This window comes from Anarhichas minor, unplaced genomic scaffold (assembly GCF_050575085.1).
Source record: "Anarhichas minor isolate MPS153535 unplaced genomic scaffold, ASM5057508v1 ptg000012l, whole genome shotgun sequence".
NCBI lineage: Eukaryota > Metazoa > Chordata > Actinopteri > Perciformes > Anarhichadidae > Anarhichas > Anarhichas minor.
The window spans coordinates 366095-388044 of record NW_027466458.1 but is presented as its reverse complement, the minus strand read 5'-3'; the positions used below and the strand labels follow the sequence as shown (position 1 = coordinate 388044).

Sequence of the window (21950 nt, the reverse complement as noted above, 5' to 3'; positions counted from 1 at the left end):
ATGCTTACTGGGAGAGTTTGGTGTTCATGCTTACGTGCACTCAAAACATGCCAGCACACATACGGAGACGCGTAGACACAAACTGACAGCGTAATGAATTATTGATCGTATGGGGTAATTAACTCTTCTGCAGCAGTGAAGTGTGCCCCCACCCCCACACCAATACACAGGCCTGTGTGTGTACGTGTCTAAGACTTTGGGCGCTCACGTTCACTAACGTGTCAAAATCTGTTAACTCCAGGAGTTTGGCGGCAGGTTTTGTGTTTATGTCACCCGCGCTTGAGGGACTGCTTATTTCATGACGGCGTTTTTATATGTGAGTGCAAGTGAGAGATAGACTCGGGGAGTAATATGTGGCGAGTATGTGCCAAATGCAGGAACTGGGACACCGACAGAACTTGGAAAAGCATTAGACCGGGAGTGGGAGAGAATTATAGGAGGTTAGGGGGGAAAGAAGACAGAGTAAACGAGAAGGGGAGGGAGGGGAGGTGGGGGGGAGATAACATTTCAAAGCTACTTTACTGGGTCGTGAAAACTCCCAAAAACTGCTCATCTGAAGTCAGCACATCATCAGACCAACTAGGATGCTCCCAATAGAAAGAAAAAAAAACTGAAATGAAAACAATTGATAAAAACCGGGCGTCATGGATGAAGCGCAACATTGCATTAAAGAGGCATGATGAACATGATAAAACAGCTCAGTCGACTCTCTTATTTTAATCAAAATTGTTCACAGGGGAGAAGGAAGAACATCCATATCAATGGGAACGAGTGGACACAAAGATGAACAGGAGATGAGAGTGTTAAAGAGGGGGGGGATGTTTCCTGGAGACTTTTTTTTTGATACAAGATAGAATAATAGCATGATCGTATTTGTTAAATACAATCCAGAAACGTCTCACGTATAAGAGCCAAGCATGGTGAGATTTTTGGTTTGTTGCGCCGTTTGACAGCTGGTGTCTGTGTGTGTGTGTGTTTTGAATTTTGATTAAGGGGGATATGTTTCGATATTAGTGCCAATATGATACCCAAGTTTACGTCCAGATAACAAAAGGCACCTTATTAGAACCCTTACTCCTTTCTCTACAAAAACAAAAAATAAGCTAAAGTTCTTTAATGTTAAATGTCATCTAATTACAAACAGAGAAATAGATGAAGTCTGAAATATGCAAAATTGTGATTGAAGCATTATATTATTTTAGTGGATACCAGAAAAGTATGGAGGTTCGATAGCCCTCATTGCTGATGGAGAAAGTGTAAAGGAGAAGGCTGGAGTATTTGCTTCCAAGTGGGAGAGGCAGGGAGGAAGTGAGTGAGCGAGAGAGAGAGAGAGAGAGAGAGAGAGAGAGAGAGAGAGAGCGAGGCCTGGTTTGGGTGGCAGCCAGAGAGAGAGTGGACTGCTGAGATGTGGGTCATCAGGATACCCGTTGGCATCAGGACACATTAATGATCACAGCAGTCACATGGCACTGCAGTCAATATGGGCAAAGTGGCCTCGTTCTGCCCTCTAACCGCCACCACCCACACACACAACACAGGCTCCGCCGCAAAACCGCTTCCCCTGCCCGCCGCCCTCCATCAACCACAACAAAGGTCATAGCGGTTGTTTTTGATCTTGTTGTGCTTCACTTTTGTCTGCTTTTAATCTGATGCTTTTCTTTTCATTGAGGCGTGTCTCCATTAACGCTTTCTTTATTTTTTTTACCCGTCCCTTTGACTCTCGCCCTTCACTCCTCCTCTGTCGCTCTCTGGCCCTCTTTCTTTGCCATTAAAGACCCCCCCCCCTCTGCTACCTCTGCGTCTTCCATGCGCCACACCGACCTCTGAGAATGAACCGACTCAGCGTTTTCACTAGTGCGACTTCTTCTTTTGCTGTAGTGGGCACTTTCTCTCCCTGGACCCGGCGCGCGTGTGTGTGTGTGTGTGGGCGGGTGAGAGCTCAGTGCCACAAAGGCTGAATCGAACCAGATACACACACACACACACACACACACACATCCAATGTCTAATCAATGCTCCGTTAACGAGGCCAAGACTGCAGTGGAAACAGGTGGGTTGAGAGTGGGCAGTATTTTTTCGCATTGCACAGATTCACAGCACTTTGTGAAGGTCAGCGCGTTGCGGGGGCGCCGCAGGGGCGCCGCAGCGTTTTTGACGCAGCAAGGACGAGCCACGGTGATAACTTTGTGGCGAGTGGGACTCATCTGGCCCGGACTTGTCCATCTAATTGGACTGTATGGACGGGCGCCGGCGGAGGGATTAGGTCTCCTGGATTATAAAATTGAAAAGCAGCTTTTCATTTCAACGAAATCCCTCCGGGATTAAATATGATGAACGTCTGTCGCGGACTCGTCCCCCCCCACCCCCCCCACCCCACACACACACACGCAGTCAGACATCTGCGCGCACAGCTCCTGCGATAACATGCGGAGTGCACGAAGGCAGCGTCAACCAGAAACAACCACAGAAACACACACTCTGCCCTCTCTCCAACCCTCTGTTACACAAGCACACACTGTAATCGACCCGTGACCCCTGTCACGGCGATAGCAGCGCGCTGATGTATTTATTAAAAGCCACCGCGAGTTCAGGTCGACCATATGCTACCGGGGTGAGTCAGAGGGGGGGAGGGAGGTGGGGGTAAGCGAGAGGTGCGAGGGACGAGGTAACCAAAGTGGGGATCACCCGACGAGCCAGACTGAAACCTGATCTACTGACCTGCAGACAAAAGAAGGAGGGGAGGGGACAGGGAGGAGGTGAGAGAGGGAACTCGAGCCAGAGTGGTAGAGACGATGAGGGGAGACGGAGGACAGACATTACGGGGAAACGGAGACAGATGTGTGTTTGTGTTGGATGCTCGGCGGTGGAGGTGGAAACACACGCTTACCCTGTAAATATTGATTTTCCCCTTGACCAGGATCATATGGAGGCTGTGTTTAAAAAAAGGTGCAGTTCAGCTCCTTTGGCAGTTGAATATTTATATCTCTGTCACATACCATCAGCCACAGAGTCCGAGAATAAACTGAGCATCATTTATGGTACAGAAAAAAAGCTCAAGGTCGCATCCCACAGTCTTTCTCAGCAGATTGACTTTGACCTGAAAGTGTGGAACTTTCATCGTGGGTGAGATCGCTCGCTTCCTCATGAAAATATTTCCAATTTCCACAGAAGTGCTTGCAGCTGAGTGCAGAAAGCGACGCAGGGGCCGCTGCTGTTGCTGAGTTCAAATGTCCTCAGTTGGACAAACTGAACATTTTTTTTGGTCATCTTCACTGTTCAGGTTGTGGGTGATCATAACAGGATTGAGGTAAAGTTTAGGGCAAGGGGTGGGTGAGTTTTAGGAGCTGTGGGCGGAAAGTCAGCAGAACGTCCTCAAAAACCTGAATAGAAATCAAAGATGTGTGTGTGGGTTTCTATGTGTGTGAGCCCGGGACAAAGACAGAGAGACAAAGTGCGGAGGGAGAATATGAGGGAGTGAGATTGCGCCAGGCAGAGGGAGAGAGAAATTGTGTTTCCTCACACATCAAGGTCACCCAAAAGCTGGAAAATGTGATTGGAAGTCCCCCCCGTCTGTCTTGGCTGTGTCCCACACCAGAGATAACGCCGACAGGCCGTTGGGCCGATAATGTTCCCGTGTTAACAACTCCTTCCTTCAGCTTTTTTGTTTTCCAGCTCCCTGCTAAAAATGTCAAGAATGCGGGGGATGTCAGACCGGCACAGACAAACTGAGGCAAAGACACTCAGTCAGACGTGTGGTTTTAATGCGCATGGACGTCTGCGCGCATGTGTGTGTGTCTGTATGTGCTCGTGTGTGTGTGTGTGTACATAATAGCACATAATTACACACCCTCCCAGATCCTTATGCATATACACTTTTCACCGCGAGCAGACGGGCTCTGATAAGAATATGATGACACATGAACGGGGAGGAAAGTTTTCCGGCTCTTACATCAGTTTCTTCTTCTTCCATTCCCTCTGGATCGCATCACATGCACGGGCCCGGGCCCACCGTCTCCTAGAGTCACACACACATCCGTAGAGGCTCACAGACACACACTCTCTCTTAACTCCCTGACACACACACACACACACACACACTCAAACACACACAAAGACCTACATAGCAAGCCCCTAGCTGCGACGCTTCCTTTTATTTGCTTCTTGAAGACTCGGTTCTGTATTGAACTGCTCTGCATTCAGCCCGTCTGCCTTGCACCATTACCTTAATGGCTGTCTGCGGGTTGAGCAATTTTACCCAATATTGCTAAACAAAAGGCTGCCGTTCTCACACTAGACAGGGATTCAAGACAGCTTAGTATCCCTGCGATTGGTCTTATCCGCCCACACAAAAGAATCTCCGGTGCATTAAGTGGTGTTGAGTCGAGGATGAATTAAAAAATGACACGAATGGATTCAGAATTGAACTGAATTGGACTCGGCTCAATTAAATATTTCGGATTGTGTGGTATTTAACTTGAATGGTCAACAAAAATTGAATCAATCTGAAGGGAGGTGAGGTGATTTGCGTTACCTTGCTGCCGGATGTTGCGCGATGTTTCCTTCGTTTTATAATGCTGGTACATTTAAGTTTGGTGCTGCTCAATCAGAGGAACTTGTGCACATTCGCCTATTTGCTATGGCGTCAAGCTTAATGTTGTGCAGTAGAAAATTACACAAGTGCTCCGTCCACCTCTAAAAAGTTCTGTATGCCTGAAGCGAAGTGGGCGGTACGGTGTCAAATTGTTTATACCTGGCTGTATCACACCGTCTCCCAGAAGCCTTTAGTCAATGCGTACGCACAGTGGGCGTGATTGTCCGATTGTCTGTTTGGAAAGTTACTTAACAACAATCCAACAAGCACTGTATCTTACAGAAAGCCTACCATTGCCTTCATTCCCTCTGTTGGAGGGTCTATACAGATTCATACCTGGTTCTGTGACATCATTAGCCTGGGATCTTGTATACAAACGGACATCGGTGGTATTGCAGCTCCAACCAACCTGCTAAATGTCCTCCACTTTGTGCGATTCAGTTGCACGTCAATATTTAGTTTTCAAACGGTGTTTTCATACAGAATGTTAATAATACTTGCCGAAAAAGCGGCATTTCCTGAGCCGTCGCACTGCAATTACAGGCATCAACCAATCACATTGTGCAGAACAGACAATTTAAAAAGTACACTATAGTGTACAACAACCATAGACCACAGTCTATGGACGTAGTCCGCTTCTTACATACCAGTTGGTTTGTGCACTGCCGTTATGAAGCCTCAAGTTCGCCATCTTGGATTACGCCATGTTGTTTTTTCGCAACCAATGAACGGAAGTTACCATATTAAGAATGCGGGGGGGGGGACTTAGAGATGCAGTATACGTCTCTAGGTCACACGGCGGCGACCTGTCAATCACAGTAAGCCCGCCTCCTAAAGCATTTATCCGCTTTATGGTCTATTTGACTCTAAATGGACCATCACTTACCAAATGAACATCATGCTGTATTGAAGAAGACTAGAGACCTCATCCACTCCTTCCATTCTTCCATTTCACAATAAAAGCCCTAGGCATATACAGTTCACTGCGTAACTGTTAACAGAAGCAAATTCACACAGATCATTTTTCGAAAAGGAAACTCAATAAAAGAGCTCACAGTATCTTAGGCTACACATCAGTTTACCTCAGACAGACTGCCAGACGCTGGTCTGGGTCAATAGGATCCCGTTGGTCCTCTGCCTGCAAAAAAATGTTGAACCTTTTATTGAAAAAGTGTTGCAACAAATTTGCATCACTGCCTGTATGAATAGTTTTGATGTGAAATATTTGCTTGCGAGTATTTACGCATTCACGTGTGCTTTATTCTTTAGTGTGTAAAGTCCGTAAACCTGTCAGGAGTCTGTGAACACGCAGACAGACACCTGCACGTTATTATTTTCCAACTTCACAAGTTGGAAAACGAAGCTTGCGGCCATGCAAATGAATGCACAAATTTGCGAGCGGGTATACAGACAGGAACATGATGTTCAGACTCAAAAACATTAAGCCCACAAGCACATGCAGACCTGAAAATACAAACTGCAGAATGACTCGAACAAAACTTATAAAATTGAGATGACAGGAAAAGCACAGCATTATGAATGATTGAATATTCCATCGACTAGCGGCCTGCACTGTCTGCTTCTCACGTCATTGCTCTGTCAGTCATCCAATAAAGAAGTGCCTCTTTCCAACCCTCCATCCCCAATGTCTGTGTGCTCCCCCCTCCCACCACACACACACATCCTCCTCTTCCGTCTGTCTATCCTCTGATTGATCTCTCTGTTCTTCCTAAGTGGTTTCATCTCTTTTCATCACTCTCCATCTGGATCCATCTTTTCACAACGTGCTTTTTTAATGGTTCCAAACTTCTTCTTTTTTACAACACTAAATAGTTTCTTTACATTTTACAAATGGCTCTTAAGTAGCAACCCTCTCTATTTCGTAGTCCCCATTCTCCCTCTGTTTTAGCTCGTGGTTAAAGTCACTTTAATCTTTGCTTTTCATTTTTTTACCCCCCCCCCCCCCCCCCCCAATTGGATAAAATTAAGCACGCTACCAAGGAATAAGCTTAAGGTGTGAATATCTGCACTGTGCAATATGGTTTATGCATTTCTGCCACTGGCGAATCGGAGCACATTTCTCGCCGGATATCAGCTTATTAGATCTTGCATGAGTGTGAAAGACTGGCCCCGGTAGCGCTGTAGTCCAAAGCCAATGTTTTTGCCCCAGGCGTGGTGTAGCCATCTGTTTTAGAATTGTCGGTGGAATATAGATAAATCAGAAGATCAAGATGGAGATAGAGGAAGAGAAAACAGGCGGAGAGGAAGAGACATGAAAATGAGTGGAAGAGGAGAAAAGACAATTCCTGGTCAGAACCCATGGCTTAGAAAGAGAAAATGTGGGATGGATGGAGGGGGGGGGGGGGAGTTATGAGATCCGGGCAGTGAGACGAGGTGGGGTGAGTGGTTTAGGAAGATACAAGATGAGAATGTGTTCTTAGGTATCGCCTAGGGGAAGTGATGGAGAGAATGGAGAAGGAGATGGATAGAAAATGATTGAAAAGAGGTATCTGGGTCTAGGGTTAGAAGGAAGGGGGGTGGGGGGGGGGCCTTCACTCTAGGAGTAAAGCCAGCTCAGACTCTTCGGGCTGTTTTAGTGTGAGTGTGTGTGAGAGAATGAGAGCTTTTCTACCTGCCCTATCACAGAAGTTACATAAACCTGAGTGGGCTGGCCTCTGCCTGCAGCAATGCCCCATATTAAACCACTTTCAATGTAGGTGTGCATATATATATGTGTGTGTGTGTGTGTGTGTGTGTGTGTGTGTGTGTGTGTGTGTGTGTGTGTGTGTGTGTGTGTGTGTGTGTGTGTGTGTGTGTGTGTGTGTGTGTGTGTGTGTGCGTGTGTGTGTGTGTGTGTGTTTGTGTGTGTTTTGTTCAGCCCTGTTCCTATCAGAAATAGACCAGATAAGAGGCGCACCACCTATACAGGTAGAGCCGAACTACAAGAGCTCGCCGGTCACGCCGCCCAGAGAGAAATCCCCCCCGGTGCCGTCAGACGGAGGCTTTAAAATAGTTTGACCCGCTTGACACACGTACTCGTGCGGACTACATAATCACACGCTCACACACCGCACTGCTTTTAACTCATCTCCCGCGGCCATTACAGATAACTTGAACCGCCGCTATCTTCCATAACATGTGCGATAACGCACATGTTTTTTTCTCTTTGCAACCCCTCTGAGTAGGCCTACAGACACAAAGGCACTGAACGTTGATGAAATAAACTGCACTGTAAATCAATGGCTCGCTCCCGTTACAGCGCGGTAATTGCACAGCAAGTACAGCAAAGCTGCTTCTGAACGGGTCAGCGCCGCGCAGGTACGAGTCACACCTGCATTATTTAAGAGGCTCTGTTCTCCTGTTTCACAAATACACAGATATGGTGAAGATGGCGGCTAACAGCACTTGAGGAAAAAAAGGGGGGGGGGGGGGGGGGGAGTGAAACCGACAAAAACAACATCTCTTATTGAACGTTCACAGACACACAAACTTAAACACAAGCACACGTGCACACACACACACGTGGAAAGAAAATGTAATCAAAGTCATGCAAATCTATTTGCCAATTAGAGCCCCAAACAGGTTTCCATGGGGATGAAATGGCAACCTCTAATTGGCTGGATAAAAAAGAACGCTCACATCTGAGCCGACAAACCTGAGACGGCTTGGAAAAGTAAACACATTCGTGCACACACACACACACACGCGCGCGCGCGCGCGTGCGGAGGCGTGCACGGCGGGGGGATTGCTTGCAAATTCATGCACGGGTCGGGGGGAGTCACACACAGTATCACCGGTAAGATGAGAAGCGCGGATCGAATGTGTGGACACAGATATGGTGTATTGTCAGGTGCAAGGCGCACACACACACACGTGCGCGCGCCCATTGACCGGTCAGTCGCTTTTTTGAAGCACGACTAAAGCTTTGGTCGCGGTGTCGTGTTAACATGAAAGCTTTCACGGTTGTTTAAAAAGAGCAGGCTTTGATTAGAATGAGATGTGTGAGAGTGCTTCTTAATGCCGGCCTCCGCTGACGACGGCCTTTTTTTTTCTTCTTTTTCTTTTATAATCCAGCGGAGCCGTCGCAGGGAGCTTCCATCAAAAAATGATGTTGAATCGACGATTTCACCTGAACATGCTCTCCGCGGGTATTATTTTCCTCTAAAAGGCGGAAGTCAAGTGTGCTGCTTGGCCACATCTTAAGCAGCATCAGCTTCAAGGGTGATCAAACGTTGAATTCAAAATTATTGACTAAACTACTAAGTGGGTATCAAAGAGGCCGGTGTTATTTTCATGCGTGCGCGTCGCGAGTTGCTGCTGCAGCAAAAGGGCTCTGCGTGAGTTTTCAGTGGTGTTGCCTCTCACATGGCATGATCATTATGAATTCATCCACTACTCCCATATGAGGATTTATGTAGAATATGAGTCTGAGATCTGGATTGTTAGGAAACCAATTTGCACAAAGCACGTCCTAACTTGCAGTAGATATTAGCTGGTGCGGAGATTAAGCTCTTCACTACAAAGTCATGCAAATTGTATCTTGGCGTTATAGAGATCCTGTTGCTGTCCTGTCAAAGCCACACGTCTTGGGTGATTTCTCAGTTTTGGTGGAGGATTAATGAGTGAAATAATCTTTTCTTTTATAGGCTTTAAAAAAGTCATTGGATTATCTCATTAGCGAATGGTCTCCAAGCTTAAAACAAGACTATATTGTCATTAATGAAAGAAAGAAACACTTTGGGGATACGTGGTTTTCACAGCAGAGCTGTGCAAAAGAAGTAGTTCAGAGCTGAAAGGATTCCACGATTGATCGGTTATTCGCTCAAGAGAAACTACGTTTTGATAATCAGTTTATTGTCCAAGTATATGTGTATGTGTATCGATAATATATTGATATTGTGATTTGTCTTTATAAACTTAGCAGACTCTTCTAGCTCTTCTATTATTTGCCTTTACCCACTTAAGCATTATCTCCACAACACTGATGATCATTTATCACAAATCTCATTGTGTAAATGTTTTGGGAAAGTACCAAAAGTTACCCCTACACTATCCATATCGCCCGGCCCCTTTGTTTAAAGCAAAGGGAAAAGAATTCACGCGCTGTAGTTTCAGAAATGTGGATATTTTAACATTCTCTTCGTCAGCTGTGATAATAAACTGAATATTTTGGAATTTTGGACCGTTGGTTGGTTAAAACATGCAATTTAACGTCATCAACTTGGTTACTGGCATTTTTAACATTTTTCTCTGACATTTTAAAGGCCAAATCATTACTCGTCAATCACAGTAGTTCTTAACATGCAGACCTGAAAACAAAGCATCCCTACTTTTGACAAATCCCCCACTATAAGGCTGAGGCACACATACATTACTGTACATTGTCTCATTAGAACTAATTCGAGCGGCATATACCTGTAGTTCTAGTTTGCAGCAAACATGTTTTTCGACTGCTTTGCTTAACTCATTTACTGCAGTAGCTGCGGAATAATTAGCATCTCTAAACATTTCCTTTTTTCTTTTTTTTCTTTTTTTTAATGCCAGGAGTCGCATAATCATCCGGCCGACTCCTCAGCAGAGGCTCAGCTCTCTGAAACCCTGCCGGATACCACTTCACTGGAGTCGCTCCTTAACCTCAATGTTGAACCATAATTTTTTCAAAGGCTCCTGCAAAGATGGAGCCCAAGTGCGTATATGCGCTTGAAGTGCGGCGTGAGGTTATCGATGGGAAAAGGGTCGGATTCTCCCTCGCTCTCTCATTAACTCTCCTCCTTCCTTCTCCCGTCTGCTCAATGGCCTCGCCGCTGCACTCACTCCCTGGTGTATTCGACAGCGCACACACACACACACACACTCTCTCGCATGCAAGAGGTCTGTTTGCATACCAAAAGCATACTTCATAGCTCAAAGAAAATGAAAGGCGTATTAATTATACAGTCTCACGCACGCACACACACACACAGAGAAAGAGAGAGGGAGAGAGGGAGCAGTTGTTTTATGTTTCTCCTCTGCGTCAAAGGAGACAGAGTGTGAGAATGATGGAGTCTCTGCGTCAGGGAGAGAGGGAGCGAGGAATAAGCGCAGGGGGGGAGAGAAAGAGTGCACTGTCTTCTCTCTTTTAATGTGTGTGTGTGTGCGTGCGTAGCGTCTACCCGGCATAACGCCCCCTCTGTGTCCCCGAGTCACTCTCTGCCACTCACACACACTGAGACTATTGTCGAGACGTTGGGCGAGGCGCCCCAAGACATTTCTGTGGCACTGTGTCTGACACGGGAGGGGTGATAGGGCCGATGTGGGGCTCACACACACACGTCCAATTCTCACGCGTAGATGTGCCGCGTTACCATTTGAAGTTGTGTAGGTGGGTGAGTCGATGCGGCCCCCTCCTGGAGAGCAAGGGCGTAAGTGCATGCGTGCACTTACGCGGCAAAGGCCCGAGCAGTGTTTGTTTGTGTCTGACAGCACATTAGCCAGAGCTATCTTTAACCTTGCAAAATGAGTGACACTGATTCTAAACTGACAGGATGGATTTCAGTTTGCCACGGCGTCCCGGCGCGTCAGCCGCTGTCAGCTCAGCCCGTCTGCCCCGTTTTACAAAAAAAGACAGGGGCGCCACAAAGGAAACCGCGTGTATATGAGAGAGAGAGAGAGAGAGAGAGAGAGAGAGAGAGAGAGAGAGAGACTAAAAGAAAATGTGAGAGAGCAAAGCCGGGGTCAGATATGGTATACAAAATAGTTTGGAACTACTGGAAGTGGAAGAGAAAGTGGCCTTTTTTTTTGTAGTGATAAAAATTGAGAAACAGAGAGGAGAGAGTGTACAGGATGCAGAGAATGAGAAAGTATGGGGGAGGAAGTGGAGGTGTGGGGAGGGGGGGGATAGAGACCTCGCTCTTGTATCCGGATGTCTCCGAGGTCCTTTATTGACTCCGTCTATTGTTCACAGCAGCACTCCTAATCACTCTCAACAGGGAGGTTGTGCTTCCGTGTGTGTGCCTATCTGCCAGCCCTGTGTGTAGGTGTGTGTGTGTGTGTAAGTGTGTTTGTGTGTGGGTGGGTGTGTGTGTGTGTGTGTTGCAGGACGACGTATCTTTCGCCTCATCCTCACTTTTACTCTTTCATACATTGGCCTCCACAGTGAAGCCATTGTTCACTCTCCTCTGGTCAAGCTTAATGGACAATAGCAGTGGGAGGGAAAAGCCTGTTCCTAACACGCATACTATTAGTCTAATGGTCCACACACACACACACACACACACAGAATGGGCAGTGAAATGCCATCTAAATAGCAGGCATACATATGCATGGTCCCTCTTACTCACGCATGCACACAGAAGGCCGGTTTGTACGCCACCATCCTGTTTGCATCTTTCTCAACAATGACCGCTGTCATGGCTATTAAGAGAGATGACTGTTTTAGGGACTAGCAGTGGAAAGCAATGAACATCACGATCGCACCAACACACCAACAAAGGAGCTAATCTGAATCATGGGCATTTGTTCCGGTAAGCCTCGCTTCACGTCCTCGCTCTTTGAGCTTTTTGTTTCTGTTTCGTCCCCCACGGACAGCCACGGCTACACAAAAGGATAAACGTTTCAAAGGCCCGATGCGGTGAATAGAGTCAGTGATTTTCAATGTGTATCTGCAGGGTGGAGAGAGCCCAGATGGAGACGTGGGGAGAAGGGAGAAAGCTCAATGCCAGAGTGGACAGCTTGATGGTAACAAAAGCTGTGGCGGATGGCGATGCAGTGGAACCCGCATGCGGTGTTGCTCTCTCTCTCTGCGTCTCTCCACATAAAACACACACACAAAACGGTACCTTAAAAAACACACACAACCACACTCACAGTGGCTAGTTAGGAGAGCGCTGATGAGCAGTGGCCGCCGGGTTTGGCTTTTAATTGTTCCCGGAAAGAGGAAGCGATTTACCACAGGCTCCGGCTAACAGCGGACACGCGTTGCAAAAAGTATTTGCCGGGACGGGCGTGCCGGTAAGCAGCGTGGACGGCAGTTCCGCTGGTGGTCACGGGGGGGGGGGGGGGGGGGGGGTTGTAGCAGGCGGCAGACTGCAGCAGTGTGGAGAGGAGTGTGGAGAGAGAGAAAGAGGGAGGGAGAGAGGGACCGCATAGTGCCGATCAGATGACCTCGCTGCTGCAGTTAATGTTCTCTGGCGCTCAGACACAAGGCTAAGGCTCTCCCTCATACCGCGGGGCTGCTGTACTACAAGCTATTGTGGTGGCAGGAGTGATGTTGTTGGAGGTGTATGCAGGAGGAGGGGGGTTAAAAATGGAGGGAGTGGAGGAGGATAAGGTGGGGAAAGAAGGGGCACACGACACAGAGGAGGTATATGTTACTAAAGCAGTGCTCCGTGTCCGTAATCCTCTGTGGCTTTCTTTCTTTCTTTGTCTCCCTCTTTTCTCTTTGTCTCACTCTCTTGCCTTCCCCCCCACACACACACACACACCTCCCCTCGCATCATTTTGCCTACTGCCGCACTTGCCCCCCTCTCCCTCAGCCTCGTGCCTCCCCTCTCCCTCCCTTCTTCCCTCTCCCTGTCTCTCCCTTGCTCCCTCTCTTCTCTTTCTCTCTCTGCAGTGCAGCACAGTGATTATCATTCCTCTCACAGAGGCAGGCCTGATAGTCAGATACTGCTGAGCACCCTTCTACATCACCTGCTTCTAGGGGGAGCAATGGAGAGAGAGAGAGAGAGAGAGAGAGAGGGAAGGAAAGAGGGGGGTGGACTGCAGAATAAGAAGGATGAAATGAGAGAAGGGAGAGCAAAGCGGAGGGTGAGAGGAAGCAGAGAAATATGGGAGGGGGGGGGGGGGGGGTATAGGGGTAAAGCAGAAGCGTGGAGGAGGGAGGGATTGCTCTTACTGCAGAGGTGGTCCCACTGCAACACACACACATTCTCGCCTGCATAGTTATAAACGTGCCAGCGAGTGTGTACGTGCACACCTGCGAGTGTGAGCGCAAGCAAGCAGGTGTGGATTCACGGCATCCGCATGGAAGCCACCAGTGTGTGTGTCTGTGCGTCTGTGTGTGTGTTGTGGGAACAAGGCGCCTCGGCTCATCAACATCTGTGAGTCAGACAGCCGAAGAAATGCCGCTCGTATTGCTTCATCCTTTTTACCCGAGCCGAGTCTCAACCTGCTCCAAACCATTTTCTGCATTCTGCAAATACCACAGCGGTCCTCCCTCTCTCCCCCCTCCCCAAAACGGCATTCTTTGTCTCTTCATTTCTACTTCAGGCCGTCTGTGGTCAGAGTTGTACAAGTCGGGTCCCCTTTCATCATTGGTACATTTTCACAGCCTGCCACACGCACTGATTAACAGCCCCGTCTTTGTGTTTCACCCATTTATAGGTTCATCGTGTGACTCCCCCCCCCCCTCTCTCTCTCTCTCTCTCTCTCTCTCTCTCTCTCCCACTTGGTGTCTTCACCTGTCTGCTTGACCCAACGCGCACCGTGTAAACAGGACGTCTTGCTCTTTCCTGCATAGCCCGGGGGAAACTGCATTCCAGCGTCCCCGCACGTGTCGCCCCCCCCCCCCCCAACATTACAGCAAATACAGTTTCAGACGAGTTCTATATTTAAATAACCCAGTGTAAATATATCATCCTCAAATAAATTGTTAACACATCTGTCCTGTTCGCGCGGCCCCCGCGAGATGCCTCCTGTCAGGATATTTCACTGTCTCCACCCCTCCACCCCCCATGTTGCCTTTGATGCATAACTTAACAGTCGACAGCAAAAAGGTTTCAGAAGATTTTTCCCGACAAACACTTCAGAGATTTTCGAGCACATGTGACCTGAGAACGGAGACTTCCTGACCGGTCGACTCCATCGCTCAGTCAAAGTTTTGTTTTATTAGTGTGCCTCATTGGCACAGAGGAAAAGGGATGGTAAAAAAAAAAGTGCTGAGATGAGTTTTGTTTTTTTAAACACCCCAAGACATTCATGTGATTTTTCACACCAAACTTCACACTTTTAGGTGCTTGCGGGGGAAAAAAATCTGTTAAAATGATAATAGAAGACATCTGGAGAGGATGTGAGAATCTAAATATCTAAATGGTAACTCACTTAAAGTGATAGAAAACCATAGAGTGGCAAAGAAGAACACATTGAAACATGCCACCAGCAGAGCCACGTCTTCTGTTCACTTTAAATATGCACATTAAACAACAGTGTGCATCCTTCCATGCCGTTAGTGTCGCCGCGCAAAGCATCTTTACGGTTTCATCTGGCAAAGTGACGGCGTTCCTGCTTTAAAAAGCTTTAAAATCAAACAGAAAAAAACAGTCAATACAAACTCTTCACATCTCAAGAATGTTTGGATTAATAAACTCCCAGTTCACTCACTCATTCCAACATCCGCTCCGCTCTCAGAGAGTGAGCACACACACACACACACACACGATTGCTGGCTGCATTAGCGCGGCACTCTAAACGGAGGCAAAACAAGAGAGCAGAGGCAAAGGTCATTTACCCTGATCAGCATTCCAGATATGAAGTCTGGGTCTATACCCATGTGTCAACAGCAGCATATTAGTTTTCATTATGCGTTGTGGAAGCAGAGTGCAATATCACCTTACGTATTCTGTTATCGCTGCGATGTGCAGAAGACTGACATTTAATCAGCTCAATTATTTTCCGGTAGTAAATAAGCTATCGTGTTATGAGAGACAGGATGAGGTGACGTAATTTGATGACATGAATAGTGATAATAGACTATTGATCTTGCATTGAGTATCAGAAGCATGCTTGTCTAGTACGGACAGCTAAGCATAGAACATGTTCCTAGCATTTATTCACGTATTCAAATTGTGTTTTTAAAAAAAAGAAATTTAAGTAATTATTTAATTGAACCTTCTCTAATCATTCAATTGGTCATCCTGCCTACTGGAGCTGCTAAGCCACTTAAAGAATTCCATAAATCTGGCCTTTAATTGAGACTCAGTATCCCACGAGGGTCACAATCCTGTTTCTGGCATGAAAATAATCACATTTAGGCGTATGGATGCTTGGCATTAAACACCACACGTCCGCAGGCTGAAACCACCAGTGACGGACGGCCGGCGTTGATATTAACACGCTGAGCTACACCCCTCAGTCAACGTTAGGAAAACTCAGCCGTCTGGAGGGAGTGATTACAAATTGGATGCCAGGTGTCTGCTTGATTGACATTTGGCTCGTGAAACTGTCCGACTTCTGCCTCCTTTCAACACAGGAAAGAAAAAAAAACAACTCCTCTGAAACCTCCTCTGCCTCCAGTTGCGGCACAGTAACACACGCTAACATGCAGCAACATGGAGGCAAGTGGGCGAAGAAAAAAACAAAATCCATCACGACAGAACGGCCTTTCGTAAACCGATGAACATTTGTGAAATATGAGAAGATATCATCCCTCATTAAAACGTATGAATTCCGTCTGTCACAGTCTGATGCATTTTTAATAAAGAAAAGCAAGCAGGCAAGAAAAAACGTCTTATACGTAATTAGAATCAATCTGAAAGCTGTTTAGTCCAAATGCAATTATTGAACAGCCCTCTTCAACTAATTTGGCTACATCCACTCTATCAAATATCAATTGAAGAGCAAAAAGCAATCACACACTGTCGGTGGATATCGATCGCAAATAAAAAATGTTGGCATCGGCCTTAAATCAGTCATTTTGGTGCAGAAAATGAATTATGAGTTTATTGTGCTGGATGTTGACTCTAAAGCAAACAGTGTATCTAAAATAGTCGTCAAGTATGGATTATACATGACATCCTCGCTCTGCTTGCGTGCAACGTGACCTGAGTGTTGGTATGAGCGAAATACTTGTTATGTATTAAAGAGGAACCAATCTATATGTACCAAACGTATACATAATACAATCAGGCGCAACATGGTGGCTCTTCTCCGTAGATGATGTGAAAAACAAACGAGACTGAGCAGAGGGCCAAAAGGGAAACGGGGCTTCGTCCTGCAACCGTATTTGTAGTTTTGGTTTATGCATAAGCCGCATCCTGTCAATTCATTATGCAGACCAGAGCGTGGCAGAGCATAGACCAACACAAACACACACGTCCCAACGCGCTTGCAGACGCGCGCAAACGAGTCAGACGCGCAGATGTCGCACATACGCGCGCAAAAAACGCACACGTGTTGAATACGCAGACACGAGAAGAGAGGGAGACTGTTAATTAACCAGAGCTCGTTAATTCTCTTTGAACCGACAGCGAGGAGGTTTATACACTAATTACCTTGATGACTGAGCCAACCTGCGCACGCACGCACATATGCGCCACCTCGAACTGCGAAACACACACACACACACACACACACGTGTACTCTCACAGGCTGACATAACACATCTTGCAGGCTTTTAAAGTCTCGCACACTGCAGTAAAATACAAAGGTGCGAAGTCTCACTCGTAAGCATATGCACACACACACACGCGCGCGCGTGCGCCGGAAACTCTAGCCCTGAAATTAATATTTCTATATTGGGAGCTTTTTTCTTTTTTTCTTTTCACGGTTCCTTCAGAGCTGCAACATTCAGATGGTTAAGTTTATTCTGAGTTCAGGCCCATCATGCATCGGTTTGATTCATACCTTTCTGCCAGAAATAACTTCACAGGATCTCCCATACTGTATCAGGAATGCTCATGTGCTTGTACAGTACGGCTGCGCTACACATGCGCGCACAAAACGCGCTCAACGCGCCCACTCAGACACGCTCTCCGCGCCTTGCAAATGAGCGAAGCTCCCATGTCAGTATTGAACTGTAATGGCCCGTGTCAGATTAAGGGGAAGGTTTTTTTCATGTCCTCCGTCAAACTCAATTAATATTCCATCAGGCATGAATTCATAGGCCACGCTGGACCTTAGCCAACTCATCCGCATGTGTCTGTGTTCGAAAGTGTGTGGGTGTGGGTGTGTGTGTGTGTGTGTGTGTGTGTGTGTGTGTGTCGACGTTCAGATATTTAGTAATCAGTCTTCATTCTGATAGCTCTTGACAAATAATAAAAAGCATGGGGCACGCACCCAAACATGCTTTGTGAGTCAGGTTGGGAAAACATCAAGGGACGCTTGGGTGTTTTGTTTGTTATTTTAGAGGAAGAGATGAGCTGGTAAAGCAGACAGGAAATAAAAAGAGATCCGTTTAAGATATGAGCAACGAGGTCAGAAGCTTTAAAAAGAGCTTATTGATAGGAAATGATGGGGAAGGGGGGGGGGGGGGGGGGGGTAGAGGTATGAGTGAACGAGTATAAGGACACATTTTGAAAAAGAAAAAGAAGTGAGACAACAATGGTGAGAGGCCAGAGGGACAGAGACATACTGTGCGGAAGAGACGAGAGGTTTTGTCAATGAGCAGAAGACTTTCAGATGGAGAGGACGGAGGATGAGAGAAAAGGAGGGAAAAAAGGGGGTTAGGGAGTTATGGGTCAATAAAGCCTGCTGTGGGGAAGAGGAGAGGCACTCATAACGAGGTCAAGGACACATCATCGATCGCCACGTCATAAAGCTGACGGGCAAGAGAAGGGAGGGTTGGGGGGGGGGGGGGGGTGAGAGGGAGGGACAGAGGAAAGAGGGAGAGTTACAGCTGTGAAAAGCAGAGTTGACTGCAGGATCGTCCGAAGGAAGGAAGGGAGGGAGGGAGGAGAGAAACAGAAAATAAAATTATCAGGATGAAGGAATGGAAGCGGGCAGCTCTGGGCAGAAAGAGGGTTAGAGGGAAATTGAATTAGATGAAATCATGGCTGAACAGATGAATTCTGTAATAGAACAACACACACACAGAGAAAACAACCAGCAGCAGGCCTCCAACAGTAGTAACTCTCTCCTTGTCTGTCAATCAACTTCGGCCCTTTCTTCATATAGTTAAGCATCCATTATGAAATATAAATGTTTGAAACATTTCAATCTGTCCAATACTAATACTAATGACATCCCCATCAGCCTCAGCTGTGCTTTGTGATAAGTGCCAAATTAGCAAACATTAGCATGCTAACACGCTAAACTAGGCGGTGAACATGGTAAACATTATACTCGCTTACCACAGTGGCGGAATAAGAACTCAGATCTTTTACTTAAGTAAAAGTAGTAATACTACATTTAAGAAATAACAAATAAAGTCTTAGTATAAGTATCAGCATCAAAATATACTTAAAGTATGTAAAATTGTCACTGAAATATAATGGGGTAAAAAGTACTATAATTACCTCTGAGATATAGCGGAGTAGAAGTAAAAAGTAGCATGAAATGGTACAAGTACAAGTACAAAAAAAGAATTAAGATTTAAGAACAGTACTTGAGTATATGTACTTAGTTACATTCAAGCACTGGCTTAGCATCCCTATGTTAGCATTGTCTCACAGAGCTGCTAGCATCGCTGTAGACTCGTGGAATGCGTTCCATCTACCTCGGAAATCGGAAGTTGTACTTGGCAATGGCGTCACACCTGAGTTGACCGCGTTACGGTACAACAACTCGTGAAACTTAATGTGGCTTGCTCCAGCCAGGTTAGCCATTGTTAGCTATCGTTAGCAATAGAAGGCCGGAGAGGGATCATTTCATTTTTAACCATCATTATCATGAAATAATTATTCCGTCATCATGAAAAAAACATTATAACGTATTGCGATGAGATCGTACGATTAACTTCTTTGTTATTGCAAGAAAACAAATCATGATCCTCACCCGTTCCCTCTTTCTCTGTGCCATTGCCCCTTGGTCTGAAAAAAGAGGAAAAAAGAGGTCGGACTGCTTCATCTGAACTAATGCTCTAAAAATACATTGCTCTCTCTCTGCGGAGAGTCAAGATGAAGCCACTGCGATTCCAAGGACTGCTGCTTCTCTATTAGAATCTAATAGCTCCTCCTCAGTCTTGCTTGTGCTCACAATCTCTGCTGTCTGTTTCTCTCATCCCTTTTTTTTACCCATGTGTGTCAAGAAATGGCGGAAGAAACAAGTGCTCCGTTAATCCCCCCCCCCACACACACACACACTCCCTTACTTAATTAATTTAGCTGTGCATTAGGTGAAACGTTCCATTTTTCTTTGAGTGTTTGGAAGGAAAAGAACAATTGGTTTAGTTTGGGCTTTTAATGCCAGCCGTCCATCCGTTTCCCTCCAGATTATCTCGAGGCGACGTTCCCAGTTAAGGTTTTTTTTGTTTTTTTCGCCCTAATCCGCGTCTTCCCTCTGTTCCCCTCACTTTCTCGCTATACGCCGCGTGTTTCAAAGCATATCTAAATTGAAAGGGATGTCATTTCTTGCGAATAGATAAATGAGCATGAGAGGAGATAGGAGGGGCGTTGTAAAGAAATGGGCTTCCTGGTGCAGAGTGATCCCTCCAGGCCAGACGGAGTCATTTAACTCCTTCTGATATTCTCTCAGCATGGACTTATTACGCTCTTCTTCTTTTTTTTCTCCTCCAAAGTGAAAACCGGTCTGCTAACTAGACTAGGGTGATTTGAGTGTTGAAATCGCAGCAGGTGCGATGCTCAGTTTGAGCGAACGATGTGATTCGTTACTGAATCATCACCACTCTTACCTGTAGGATTGGTGGTAGATTGCCTGTTGGTTTGTGTTCACAGTGATGGGTGCTGCCTGCTCTTCAAAGCCTCTGGGTTACACCAAAAGCTTTCACGAATAGAAGTAAAACTCATTTTTTCGTTATTATTACTATTCAGATCCCAATTAAGTTCAACATAGAGGTCGCTAAAGGGTTAACAAAAAGAATATGAAATGAAAACAATGTAACGGATAAGGATGATGATGTTCTATACTTTGTTAACAAATCCAATGAAAAGACCAAAACCAAAAATGCGTTAATCCATCTCTCAGTAGATTCCAACGTTCCTATCCACCCTTCAGAAGATATAAATCTTAAAAAAAACATTTCATAAATACAATAATACAGTAGATTCATTTGAAAAATTGATTAAATCATCGACCTAAAACACATGGACACTGCATTTTTATAAGCAAATGTAACTCTAACAGGAGTAACTATTTTCCGCTGCGGATGAATACACATCTGGTCACCTGGGGAATATTTATGCACACAAACCGTTCTGTACACACAGCAGGTTGGTGCAGCTGGGACCGACTTCAAATGAACCCACAGTGCCCAATGCCATCCGCTATAAAGGAACACGTCGCCCATTGCAACGATGTGTTTGATTCAAAACGACGGAGCTACGTCAGGCTTTGGATACACAGACCGGACTTGTCAATGAGATCAATGCATTGCAGGTTTTGTTGACAATCATAAAAAATATAGAATCCAACTTCCTTCACTTCATAGTGTTTTTTGACAGTGGGCTCTATATCGCCCAGCTGTTACTACTGGGCTCCAGTCCAGATGAAAAATAAGTGTCTCCAGGCCGGCCAGAGGTTTGTAAACATCCGCCATATCCAGCAGCAGTAATCTAAACTGGGATTAAAAGCCAATGGAAAACTTTCAAAGACCGCCGCGATTGGTTGACGGCTATTACCCTGCATTGTCGCAGCTAAGCTCATAATCAAGGCGAACACGATTCGGATAATCTCAGTATGTCTTTGCGGACCCCCTTGCGGACCCCTCCTGCCTAATCCCCAGATTTAGAATCTCCGATTAGGAATCCAGGATGATTAATCCCATATCATGTGTGTTTTCTGTTTTCCCGCAGGGAACCCTTCGCCGGGTGACCTTCTCCGTAGTCAGCCAGCCCCAGGACGCCGGCTGCTACGACAGCGGCCTGGAGGACTCGGAGACGCCGAGCAGCAAGAGCTCGTCGGGGCCGCGGATCGGAGCGCTGCCGCTGCCGGAGGAGGGCTACGAGCGGACCACACCGGAGGGCAGCGTGGGGGATGAGGAGCACGTGGAGAACGGTCAGAGCAAACGCACACAGTCGCACAGTAAAACAGCCAATTACATTCATCGAAGTCACTCCGAAATTGCGGTCACGAGGCCACCAGATACTTTCATACTTTGTATTCTGTGAAAACACACACACACACAAACACAATCACACCCACAGTCACTGCATGCTGCCAAGGTCTCAGGAGCCTCTCCTCTCCTCACATGACAGGAATGTGTTTTATAGAATAAAGGAATTGTCCTGTGTGTGTGTGTGTGTGTGTGTGTGTGTGTGTGTGTGTGTGTGTGTGTGTGTGTGTGTGTGTGTGTGTGTGTGTGCTGCACATTGCTGCACATTTGTGTGAAAGCGTGTGTGTCACCTGAAAAGCTTATTTCTGAAAAGCTAACGGTTTGCTCGTCGGTGGCCTTGCCTTCAGTCGGCAGCCCAAAACTTCCCCTTTTACCAACAAAATTGTGTTTTTACCTTTTTTTCTCTACCGGGTCTTTGTCAAGGATGGAGACTAG

General features: G+C 46.3%; 1 protein-coding gene across 1 annotated transcript in view; it reads left to right on the top strand.

Moving 5' to 3' along the window:
• pcdh7a (protocadherin 7a) overlaps nt 1-21950 on the top strand; it is a 37287-nt gene that overhangs the window by 11786 nt on the left and 3551 nt on the right. Inside the window, exon 5 of the mRNA XM_076090828.1 lies at nt 21256-21457. Coding sequence (XP_075946943.1) covers nt 21256-21457 — 202 coding nt within the window. The remainder of the gene's footprint in view (nt 1-21255; nt 21458-21950) is intronic.